Source organism: Gallinula chloropus, assembly GCF_964237585.1.
Source record: "Gallinula chloropus genome assembly, chromosome: 31".
Classification (NCBI taxonomy): Eukaryota; Metazoa; Chordata; class Aves; order Gruiformes; family Rallidae; genus Gallinula; species Gallinula chloropus.
The window spans coordinates 2,131,796-2,144,151 of NC_140116.1; the positions used below are offsets into that span (position 1 = coordinate 2,131,796).

The following is a 12,356-nucleotide window of genomic DNA, read 5'->3' on the forward strand; positions in this document are numbered from 1 at the left end:
CTGATTGTTGATCAGGGTCTTATCAGTGCCCAAGATAAGGAACAGGCTGGGAGCACTAAGGCAGCAGTTAAACACCCTGACAGCACCCAGGCACTTCACTGACCTCAGACCCCCCCGCCCTGAAAGGGCATGGGGAGGTGGGGGGGGGCACACCATCAAGGGGGATGTGACTGGGTCCAGTTTGTCCCCACCCTCGTGCTGGTCCAAGGGGAAGCACCGACCAGCCCAGAGAGAGTTAAGTCAGGCAGGATTTGGGGGGGAAGCCCCACAGGGTTTGGAGGAATGCACCCCCACATCACTTCTCCCCACCCGGACACCCCACAGCCAGAAGCTGAACCCCCATTACTGAACCCAGTAAGGAGACTGGGCAGCACTAGAGAAGCCCTGACACACCAAAAACCCCCAACTTCCAGGAAGGCTGGGAGGGAGCAGGACACCTCCAGCTCTAAGGGGATCCCAGTTTTGGCAGCCCCAAGAGCCCCCAGTGATGGCAAAGCCGGGGCGACAGGGAGGTCCCACATGGGACCCTCACCTTGGGGGGTAACCCAAACTCGGGCACACATACGGCATCGGGAATGAGGGGACCCAACACCCACACGGTACCCCCAAAGCCAGGGGCACTCTTCCACCCCAATAAGGAGGCTACAGCTCACCCGTGGGTGACCCCAGGGCCGCGGCGGGCACCGGTACCTCCTCATCACCCCACACACATCCCGTATCCCTTGGTCCGCGGGGACACCGGGAATTCCCCCACAGCGGTGGCAGCTGCCACCCCCCCAGCCCCGCTCGGCGGGCACCCCCCGCGTCCCGGTAACCGCCGGAGCCGCGGTCAGCCCCGGTAGACACCGAGCGCGGGGTTCCCCTCAGAAGCAGCAACGTCCCCCGACCTCCCCGGTACCTGCACTCCCGGCGCTGCCACCCCCTCCCTCCTCCCCCCACCCGGAGCCGCCTTTTGACGGGAACCGGTCAGCTCCTGGCCCCGCCCCCGAGGCCGCCCGCCAGCCACGCCCCTTCCCTCCCTGCCAATGGCGACGCAGCACCGCCTAGACCCCGCCTCCTCCGAGGCGAGCGCTCTCCGGCCACGCCCACCGCTACCGTATAAGGGTCGCGCTGCGCTAAGCCCCGCCCATCGCGGGCGTGGCCGGAGATTGCACGTGGGGGCTGCCCGGCTCCGGGACCCCATCGGGGGCAGCGCCCCTACCAGCCCGGCCCCTGCCCGCGCTGCCCGGCTCCCCTGGCTTGTGGGGCTCTGCCAGGGGCTTCTTGGGTGCTGCTGGGGGCTTTCGAGGAGGTTGCTGCCTGGCATTTTCGGGGGGCAAACCACCCCCCTCTCCAGAAAGCTCAGAAAGCTTCCCTGTTCCTTCCCGGACTGCAATCAGTCCCTCGCTGGGACGGGGCAAACACCACCAGTACAACAGTGCCACCCCCCCCCCCCGCAAAATTGTTTCCCAGTACCATCAGGCCCCCAGTACCTTCAGGTGTCCCCTTTGGGGTCTCCAAGGTGTCCCCTCTGGGGTCTCCAGGGTGTCCCAGCATCACACAGCTCCATCCCCATAGTTGGCGGCAGTTCAGAGGCTGCTCCCCTTTCCGGATGTCTAAGTAACGAGCCCCACGTACTCGGAGCACATTCCTCACCTGGGAAAACAAACCCTGTCTGAGTGAACACAGAGGCTCATCAACCCCTCAATCTGATCACAGCCTCGAGACAGTGCTCATATTTTTCCGATGCTTCGATCAGATTAAGGGCAGAGGGAGAGCTGATTCATCCTCTGCCTCCGGAACAGAGACAGCGAGCGCCGGCGAAGGGCTCGGCGCAGCTCCAAGCACGGGCAGGTTACCCAGCAGAGTTGTGGGTGCTCAAGCTGGGACCACAGAACCCAAAGATTTGTGTCCCGACCAGGAACTGAGCCCCCTGAGCTCTCAGAGGGAGCCACGGGACACCTAGAAACTAACCCTAAACCCAAACCTAAACCTAAGGCTAAACCCGAACACTAACAGCTAACCCATAAACCCCAAACCCTAACCCTAACCCATAAACCCTAACCCTTAACCCCTAACCATAACTCGTAACCCTAACGACTAACCCTAACCCCAACCCCTCATCCTAACCCCTAAAACCTAATCCCTAACCCTAACCCCACCTCTAACCCTTAACCCCTAACCCTAACCCAAACCCCTAACCCTAATCCCTAACCCCTAAACCCCAAACCTAACCCCTAACCTTAACCCCAGCCCGGATTCAGCTGCTCCTGCGGGACATGGTGGTGTTTGGGGTAACGCAACCAGCCAGGTCCCAAGGACTGACCTCGATGCCCCAAAATCCCAGTGTTGGGGGTCAGACTCTGAGCACGGGGGGTTTGGGCTGAGCTGGTTCAGCCAGTGCTGCATCCTCAACCCAAAGCTGCTCCATCACCCTCCCAGCAAATTACACACCCCCCCCCCCAGCCCCACAAACTCGGGGTGCTCAGCACTTCTTCCCTTTCCATTCCCAACCCCCCCTTCAGGGTCTCACCCCTCAGCAACACCGAATAAACCATCACAAAACACTTGGAGAAAGCCCCTGCATGACGCTCCTGGGGTGGAGGTGGGGGGTTACTAAGTGTCCCCTAAACCCAAAATCCCCCAAGAAAATGAGCCCCTGACGCAGACGCGAGCGAGGCGCAGGCGGCAATCACCTCCCCTCAGCCGCAATCACCGGGTTCAACAGCTCTCATTTGCGTGGGGGAAGTGGGGCGCGAACCGCTTCCCAAATTGCTTTAATGAGGCTGAGGAGGGAAAACAACGTCTGGGAAGAAATGGGAATTCATTAAAGGCAATTTACCGGCGGGGAACTTTCTTAGACATCCATCTATCCATCCATCTATCCCTCCCTCCATCCATCTGTCCATCCATCCCAACACCGTCGCACAAGATGCCCCACTGACCTCGCCTTGCCCGGACCCGTGCAACACGCTCCTCAATCCCCTAAAAAGATGAGGATAACAAACCCTCCTCTGCCACCAAACCCACTTTAACCCAGGTGGGTGCCCCGAGCTACAGAGAAGAGGTTTAATTTGCTCCCCTATCATGATCTGTGGCTGTTTTCCAGCAGCGTTCCCACTTGCATGAGGGAATATGGGGCTGGAACACGGGACAATTTTTGCTGTCGTCATTGCGTTGCCGCGATCGGCGCGGTGATGGGAAGAAGAGGAGGCACGGGGTGGGAAATCTCCCTCCCAGGTGGGAGTTGGGGGATGAGTGGATAGATGCTGGAGGGTTTAATTCGTGCACAGGGTGCGGGTGTGATGGAGCCTTTGTGCTCCTCCGGCTCGGGAAAAGGGACCCCAGGGGCTTGGCAAGGAGAAGGGAGGATGATGATGGGGAGGGATGGAGGCTTTCCTTGGGCACAGGTGCAACCAGATCACATCAGATAGGCAGAAATCCCTGATTTCATGGACAAGGGGGAAAATAAATGGGATGGGAATAACTTTGGGCTCTGTCACAGTGACGGATCCTGCCAGAGCAGCAATATCCCCCCGCAGGACCTCCCCCTCCCCAACAGCTCCCCGGGGCGTGGGGACAGAGCCGGCTCTGCCGGGGGTGACTCATCCACTTGCTCCACTCCCCGCTGAGCAGAGGGTTCTTAGGAAGAGGTTGCAAAATCCTGCCAGCGCTGCCATGGCATTCGCCTGTGTGGTGGTGTCTGTGTGTGTGTCCCCCCAACTTTTTGGGTTGAAAATGTGAAGAAAAGGGATTAAGGCCAGGACATGGGAAGGGCTGGGTTGGGGGGAGGCAGAATGTGGCAGGGTTTGGGGATTCACATACACCCCTCCTTGGGATTCTCTGTTGTCTAATATAGGGTTGAGCTCATCTCTGGGGGGGCTTGGTGCAGTGTCCCCCCACACCTCATCCCCTCTCAAAGCACTGTCTGTCCATCCACATGGATCAATCCTGCGCCCAGCACCTTCCCCAGGTGCACAACAACCATCCTAGGGGCGATGGGACATGCAGAGCCCAGAATTAAGCAATTAGGAGGTGGAAATTAGTACGGGGTGTGGAGGAGGAGGAGGAGGGGAGGGGGGGAAGGTGTGCCCAGACTCTCCCTGGCATTTTGCTCCTGGGAAGGAGAGATTAAATGATCCATAAAGTTTCCATCCCCATCTCACAGGAGAGCAGCTCCGATGGCCGCGGTGCGTCAGCTTTCGGAGCCCCCACCGGTGGGGGGGATATTTAATTTTGCCCTAAAGTTGATTTTGATGGGTTGGGGGGGGTGGGAAGGGGAAGGAATTCAGTTTTCCATTGTTAAGGCAGGGAAAGAATCATAATAATTAATAATAAATGGAAGAAATAGCATGAGGGATTTGGATGGGAGGGATGCTGGAGGGTGGGGGGGTGCTGGGGAGAAGCTGGGCTGAACCGGGTGCTGCACCCGGAGCCTTTGAGCCGGGAGCGAAGGCTGAGAGCGCTGCAGGGTTGGATTTGGGGGGAAATCAGGAGAATTTGGGGGTTTTCTAAAGGGTTTTTTCCCATTTGGGGGAAAATATGGGGTATTTTGGCTTTTCCACTGGTTTTTTGCTGCATTTTGGGGGGAAATGGGGAGGATTTGGGCTTTTTTGTGGGTTATTTTTCCAATTTTGGGCGGAAATTGGGGGGATTTGAGTCTATTCTCTGGGTTTTTTCCCCCTTTTGGAGGGAAATTTGGGGTATTTAGTTTTTTTCCATGTTTTTTTCCCCATTTTGGAGGGAAATGGGGAGGATATGGGCTTTTTCCATGGGATTTTTTCCCTATGTTGGGGGAAAATTGGGGGAATTGGGTTTTTTTCTTCAGGTTTTTTGCCCATTTTGGCAGGAAATTTGGGGGATTTGGGCTTTTTTCCATGGGAATTTTCGTCATTTGGGGGTGAAAAAAGGGTAATTTGGGCTTATTTAGCAGGTTTTTTGCCCATTTAAGGGTGAAATCAGGGGAATTTGGGCTTTTTTTCTGAGGGATTTTTCCCCAGCTTGGGAGTGTCTCTGGGTCAGGCTGCCCCAGAGTGCCACCCCCAGCCTGTGCCGGGGTGAAGAGGCACCCAGTGAGGCTGCAGGCTTGCACGGGCTCACGTGTTCTGCACGAGCAGCCTTGCACAGCCACATGAGCTCACGTTGCCACACTACCTTGCACAAGCATGCACAGCTCTGCATGGGCTTGCACAAACAGAAGTAGCTATGCATGGCACCACACGAGCTCACACAAGCATGAACAAGCACGTGCAAGCTTGCACGAGCACAAAGGGCCTCACACGAGTGCACATGGCCTTGCATGACATAGTTTTGCATGGCTGGGCAGAGAAGGGGGGGCTGCAAGGAGCAGCCAGCAGCTCTCTGCAGGCCCCACAGAGCAAACACCAGCCGGCTCCAGGCTGGTGGAGCACCCCAGGCCAGAGCAGGTGGAGACACCTGAAGGACGCTGTGATCCCATGGGAACCCCACATTGGATCCTCCCTCCTGGCAGGATCTGTATCCCAGAGAGACTGACCCACACTGCCACAGGTTTGCTGGGGGACTTGTGACACTGTGAGGGACCAGGCTGGAGCAGTCTGAGCCTGAAGGTCAGTACCCCATAGCAGTGACCCACACTGGGGCAGCTGGAGAGGATTCGAAGACCCGTGGGAAAGGACTCCCATTGGAGATGTTAACAGTGGACTGTCTGCTGTGGGTAGCACCCCAGCAGGGGAAGGGTGTGAGGAATCACAGAGCATTCAGAGTCAGAAGGGACCTCAAAAGCTCATCCTGTCCAACCCCTGCCTGACTGAACAGGGTCACCTCGATTTGCTCACACAGGAATGCATCTGGGGGGGGAGGGTTTGAATGTCTCCAGAGAAGGAGACTCCCCAACCTCTCTGAGCAGCCCAGCCCAGGGCTCTGCCACCCTCACAGGAAGAAGTTTCTCCTTACGTTCCTGTGGAACCTCCTCTTCTCCAGCTTCACCCGCTGCCCTGTGTCCTGTCACCAGCCATCGCTGAGAAGAACCTGCATCCTCTTCGCTCTCATCACTTCGGTCACTACGAAGGGGCATATCCCCAGGTGAGAAGGGAAACAACTCGCTAAGAACGGCCCCAAACTCCCTGTGCCACGACAGGGGAGAGTCAGGAAGAAGGGGGGGAGGGTGTGAGGGGGAGACGGTGCGCTAAGGCCCGGCCGCGCCTCTCACGATCCTGCTCTGGTTTCGGCGTGTGCAGCGAGGTACGTGAGGGCTGGGATCGGAGCGACACGGCACCTCCACACCCTCAACGCCGTTGCCGAGCCTCACAGCACCCGCGGCCGAGCGGCTCTGGCGAGGCTGCCCTGCCAGCGCCCCCTTCCCGCCCTTCCTACTGCGCATGCGCAGACAGGGAGAAGCGCACTCCACTCACTCCCTTCCCGCCCTTCACACTGCGCATGCGCAGCTAGAGAGAAGCGCACTCCCCGCCCTTCCCGCCCTTCACACTGCGCATGCGCAATTACCAAGACGCGCACTCCCCCCCACCCGGCAGCACGCATGCGCACAAAGGACACACCCGCCTCACCTTGCCCAGCCCATGCCCCACCCGCGGGGGGGGGGGAATCCAGCGCAGCTTCTGCGCATGCGCCAAGCCGGACGTGTTTCCCCCCTCCCCTTCGAGCTCCCCCATAGGGGCGTGACAGCGGGTACCGCCCCACTGAGTGTCGGCGCATGCGCATCACGGTGGAGGCGCGCCCGGGCGGGGCCGTGCGCTACTCGTAGGCCGCGCCCAGTTACATCACGGGTGACGAAAGGCCCCGCCCGGGCGTGGATTGGGCGGGGCTTTAGGAGAGGGGGCGGGGTCTGGGAACCCCCCGCCCCTCGCTTCACCGCGCCTGCGCGGGGAGGGGGGGCGGGGCTTAGCCCTGGGCTCCGCCCGCCGCCGCCTCGCGGCGTTGTCATAGCGACGGCGGCTGCGCGCGGGAAGCGAGGCCGCGGCGGCGGGTCCGAGGGGCGGCGGCGGGAGGGAGGGGGGTTTGTGGGGGCCTCTCTGAGGGTAGGGGGGCTCTGTGGGGCTGTTTCCCACGGGGGAAGGGCTCCCGGGAATCTTTGAGGGGAGGGGCGTGGGCCCCGGGGGAGGAGCAGGCCTGGGGGGTGGGCACAGGGCCCCAAGGAGGGGCGAGCGGCGGGTCAGGGGGGGAACAGGCCTCTGGGAGGGAATCTGGCCCCTGGGTGAGGGACAGGCCCCTGGGGGGGAATCAGGCCCATGTAGGGGTAGCAGGCATGGGGGATGGGGCAGGACTCTAGGGGGGGGCAGGCCCCTGAGGCAGGCAGGGCCCAAAAGAGGGGCAGGTGCCTGTGAGGGGGAGCAGGTGCCTGTGAGGGGGAGCAGGTCAGGCCCCTGGGGGAGGGTCAGGCCCTTATGATGGGGACAGGCCTGGGCGGGGGGCAGGCCCCTGTGTGAGGGGGATATACCTGGACAGTGAGCAGGTCCCTGTGAGGGGGGCAGGCCTCTTGTGGGGGGAATAGGTCTGGGGGGGTGAGGCCCCTGTGGGGGGTGGGGCAGGCCTGGGCAGAGGGCAGGCCCCTGAAGGGGGGACATACCTGGACAGTGAGCAGGTCCCTGAGGGGAAACAGGCCCCTGTGATGGGGCAGGCCTGAGCAGGGGAGCAGGCCTCTGAGGGGGAGTCAGGCCCCTGTGAAGGAGCAGGTTGCTGTGAGGGGTGCAGGCCTGGGTGGGGGAGCTGGTTCCTGTGAGGGGGACAGGTCTGGGGGGGAAGCAGGCCCCAATGAGGGGGGCTGGCCTGTGTGGGGGCAGGCCCCTGGGCAGTAGATCAGGTCTGGGGGGACAGGCACTTGTGGGTAGGGTGTCAGGGGGCCCCATGTGGCTCTTTGTGGGGTGGGGGTTGTGTAGGGTGATATGGCTGTTAGCACAGGAGGGGTTTATCTCCCCCTTAGGGATCCTGGGGGGGGGTGTAGGGCTGTTTCTGTGGGGGTGTCTGTAGGGGGTACCTCTGTTTTGAGGCACTGGTTGGAAATGAGCCTCTGATGGGGTGTCCCCAAGTAGGGTGCCTCCTTTTATAGAGTCATCCCTGCATGGAGGGGTGTCTCTGTGGGGAGGTGCTGGGTGTCAGAGGGGCAGGTTGTCCCCACCCCCCACCCCCCATGCTGGCCAGGCACAGGTTGGAATGATTCAATGACCAGCACTGCCCTGCCTGCCTCTCTCCACCCCAGGTCACCCAACATCTCTCCAGCAGCTGCCATGGGTTCCATGCTTTCCCTCTCCCTTAACAACGCTGCCTCCAGGCAGAGGAGGAAGGCTGAGGGGGGTGATGATGATGATGATGACTTACTGGACAGCCGAGGCCGCGTGGAAGACATCGCCAAGTTCCCCTACGTTGAGTTCACAGGTCAGGACAGCATCACCTGCCCCACGTGCCAGGGCACAGGCTGCATTCCCACAGGTATTAATTACACCTAGTGCATTAATTACACTTGGTTTCTTAAACACAACGAGGAGCTGTTGCTTCTCTACACCAGCCTGTGGAATCAGTTCACATCTTCCTCTTGCTTTCCAGAGCAGGTAAATGAGTTGGTGGCTCTCATACCCTACAGTGACCAACGCCTCCGTCCTCAGAGAACGTAAGTGTGGAGTAAGAGAGTAGTTAGGCCTTTGTGAAGAGCACACAGGGCTCTTGTGTCTGTTTGCTGCCCCCATTAAACGCTTCACCCCATCTCCCCTTCACCCACGGGTTTGTTTTCCTCCCAGCCTGCCAACAAATACAACTTGCAGTGGAGCTGGAAAAGCTTCCTGTGAAATCCCACCGTGGGGGTGAACGTGGAAACAATGATCCTACTCACACACTCCATCCCCAGTGGAGTGAAACTGCCCAAAAAAACTCCTTGGGGGAGGGCAAAAAACTGCTTCTTTGGTTGCTCATTACTGCAAAGTAAACTCATTAAAGGCCTTGAGTGATCTTAGACATGGAAAAGGTTAGAGCAGCGCTCCCTCTGAGAAAGAACTGGGTGTTTTGCTGGCCAAGGCTGGGTTTCAACGCTGCCTTGGGATGGAGGAGGTGATGATTCCTTCTTCCCTGCCTCTTCCAGGAAGCTCTATGTCCTGCTGTCGGTGCTGCTCTGCCTGCTGATATCTGGGCTGGTGGTTTTCTTCCTCTTCCCCCACTCTGTGCTGGTGGATGATGATGGGATTAAAGTGGTTCAGGTTTGGTTTGACAAGAAGAACTCGGTCGTCGTTCTTGCCATCACGGTAAAGGGCTTGGGGGGGTTCTTACCCTTTGGGTTCTTCCTGGTGGGATTAAATTTGAGGGGGGGGAGGTCACTGTTACTCATATCTTCCCCCCCCACCACCACTCTTCATCCAGGCCACCCTAAGGATCAGGAACTCCAACTTCTATTCAGTGACAGTGACCAGCCTGACGAGTCAGGTGCAGTACATGAACACTGTGGTGGGAACCCAGCAGATCACCAACGTCTCCAGCATCCAGCCCCTGAGTGACAAACTGGTATGATTCCTCCCCCAATCCATTCCTCCTGGATTCCTCCCCCATCCATTCCACTCCCCTCTGGGAGAGGCTCCTGGAGGGCCCTGGGAAGGGCTCCTGTGGGGCCCTGGGAAGGGCTCCTGTGGGGCCCTGGGAAGGGCTCCTGGAGGGCCCTGGGAAGGGCTCCTGTGGGGCCCTGGGAAGGGCTCCTGGAGGGCCCTGGGAAGGGCTCCTGGAGGGTCCTGGGAGAAGCTCCTGGAGGGCCCTGGGAAGGGCTCCTGGAGGGCCCTGGGAAGGGCTCCTGTGGGGCCCTGGGAGAGGCTCCTGGAGGGTCCTGGGAAGGGCTCCTGGAGGGTCCTGGGAAGGGCTCCTGGAGGGCCCTGGGAGAGGCTCCTGGAGGGCCCTGGGAGAGGCTCCTGGAGGGCCCTGGGAGAGGCTCCTGGAGGGCCCTGGGAGAGGCTCCTGGAGGGCCCTGGGAGAGGCTCCTGAAGGGCTCCTGAAGAGCTGGATTTACACCAAGGCTCAGCCTACATGTTGATATATTTTCCTCTCTCTCTTCTCCAGGTGAACTTCACTGTCAAGGCAGAGCTGGGCGGCCCTTTCTCTTACGTGTAGTAAGGATTGAGTTACTCTTTGTGTACAGCTGGGGAGGGTGGGGGAGTTTTTGGGGTGTTGAAGCCTCTTTTAATCAGCATTTACTCTGGAAATGACTTGTGTTTTCTGGTAGCTTCCTGGAAAGTCACTGTTGGCTGGAAATGACTCGAGAAGCCGCTTTGTCTGGATGTTGTGACGTGTGAGGGGGGGTTTTTGGGGGGGGGAGGGCTGTGTCTTGAGTTGACTTAGCACCGAAAGTGTGGGGGGAGTGAGAAGAACCACAAGAAGATACCAAGAAACAGAAGTTTCTGAGCCCTGTGCTGACCTAATTCTTTGGTTTGGTCTCTCCCCAGCTTCTTCTGCACGTTTCCCAAGGTGAAGGTGCACAACATCGTGATCTTCATGAGGTAGGTGGGTCCCTGGTGGGTTCCCCACTCAAAAGGGAATCGCTGAGGTGGTAAATCTGGGATCTGGGAGGGAAAAATCCCTCTTGGAAAACAGCCCAGCCTGGTTTGCTGCTGTGGTTTTTAATCTGGGGCGGTTGAAACGGTTGGGTGAAGAGATAGAGAGGAGACAGCAGAGCTTTTCACCCCTCTGCTCTGCCCTGCTCAGGCCCCAGCTGGGGTATTGAACCCAGTTCTGGGTTCTCCAGTATAAAAAAGGACTGGAATCTCCTGGAGAGAGTCCAGAGGAGGGATACAGAGATGCTGAAGGGCCTGGAGCATCTCCCCTGTGAGGAAAGGCTGAGGGAGCTGGGGCTGTTCAGCCTGGGGAGGAGAAGACTAAGGGGGGACCTTATTCATGTTCATCAATATCTGAAGTATGGGATGCAGGGGGAATGGGCAGCCCCTTTGCAGTGTCCGTGGGGACAGGACAAGGGGCAATGGCTGCAAGTTGGAGCACAGGGAGTTCCCCCCCAATCTGGGAAGAACTTTTCCCCAGTGAGGCTGAGGGAGCCCTGGGACAGGCTGCCCAGGGGGTGTGGAGTCTCCCTCTCTGGAGAGATCCCAGCCCCATCTGGACACCAACCTGTCCTGGGGACTCTGGGAATCTTTGGAGGTCCCTTCCAATTTGATAGAGGGACCACAATCCATAGTCCTACCCCCCTAAACTGTTCTTTTCCCCCCAAAAATCCCTTCCCAGGACATCAGTGAAGCTCTCCTACATCGGCCACGTGACGCAGAGTGCCTTGGAGACCTACCACTACGTGGACTGCAGCACCAACTCCACCTTCACCCAGGACCCTCCCCTGTCCTCCTCCTCAACACGAGGCACAGCCAAAGCCAAGCACGAATCCTGAAGATTCTAGAAGGGACCAGGAACTTCCAAACAGGAGCAGAGAGGGATTACAAGTGACTTTTGGAGTAGTTTGAAAAGCTCCAGGTCCCTTTCACCCTCTTCCAACCTGCTGCTGGCTTGTCCACCACAAAACCTGCTTGGTTCCTCACAGAAACCAGCCTCTGGAGTGTGGTGCTTTGGGATCCCAAGATCCCACAGGCTCCAAGTTGACTCTTTTGAAGCTCAGCAAGGTGTTGAGTTCTTTCAGGGTGAACTAATTAGTTCTATGCAATTAATTTATCCCACTTCCCTTCAGTGGCAGCGTGTCACTGGCTGGTTTTGAAGTGGGGTGTGGATAAAAAAGGGATGTTTTTTTGGGGGGAGGAACATGCAGATCCTGCTTCCACCCCTCTGGAATTTGCACTAGAAGGAGGCAAAGGGATGGAAACCCTTGAGATGTGGTCGGTTTGCTGGTGGCTGAGGCCACCTACAGCAACCTGGCACCGAACCACTGTGGTCTGAGCAAGGTCAGGGCTTGGGATGTGCTGAATTAGAGCAGAGGAGGAAGGTCTACACCTTCCTCTCCCCCTGTGGGGCAGCTGCAGGGTGTCCCTGTAGCTCTGTGTCATGTTGTATTCATGCCTGTTGTAAATCAGGGTGGGTTCCCACTGATTTTTAAGGGGGAGTTGGGGGTTCTGAAGGCTCCATCTCCCAGGAGATGGTCAATCCTGGTAAATAAATAAGGATGCTGATCCCACTGTGGGTTCACAGTGGGGTTTCTGGAACCAAATCCCTATTAAAGCCAAGTTGGACCTTCCTCTGTGGTGTCCTTTCTTCTCTGGAAACCAACCCCCCTCCTGGAGTTTGTGATATTTTGGGGAAGCAAAATTCCTGGCTGATTTGGTTTTTTGGGGGGTGAGGGGTGTTTTATCCCCCCTTTATGTGGTGACACAACCTCCTGCTCCCTTCCCCATGTCCTTATCCCCCACCCTGAGATACCCTGACTTCTCCTCCTCCTCACAGTGTGTGGGGGGGTTTCTTTT

General features: G+C 58.4%; 1 protein-coding gene across 1 annotated transcript; it reads left to right on the plus strand.

Annotated features, from left to right (window-relative positions):
• The first annotated feature begins 8,178 nt into the window (after positions 1-8,178).
• TMEM106C (transmembrane protein 106C) lies at positions 8,179-11,345 on the plus strand. The gene is made up of 7 exons (XM_084277291.1): positions 8,179-8,403; positions 8,518-8,581; positions 9,047-9,206; positions 9,322-9,462; positions 10,006-10,055; positions 10,389-10,442; positions 11,179-11,345. Exons 1-7 carry the CDS (start codon positions 8,202-8,204, stop codon positions 11,333-11,335), a joined length of 828 nt encoding a protein of 275 aa, XP_084133417.1. The 5' UTR covers positions 8,179-8,201; the 3' UTR covers positions 11,336-11,345.
• Positions 11,346-12,356: the final 1,011 nt, after the last annotated feature.

Excerpts from the sequence above, each read along its gene's own strand:
- TMEM106C (XM_084277291.1), top strand. The coding sequence starts at position 8,202 with ATGGGTTCCATGCTTTCCCTCTCCCTTAACAACGCTGCCTCCAGGCAG. Across the intron at positions 8,404-8,517 it reads CACAGGCTGCATTCCCACAG|AGCAGGTAAATGAGTTGGTG; the intron begins GTATTAATTACA and ends CTTGCTTTCCAG. Across the intron at positions 9,463-10,005 it reads AGCCCCTGAGTGACAAACTG|GTGAACTTCACTGTCAAGGC; the intron begins GTATGATTCCTC and ends TCTCTTCTCCAG.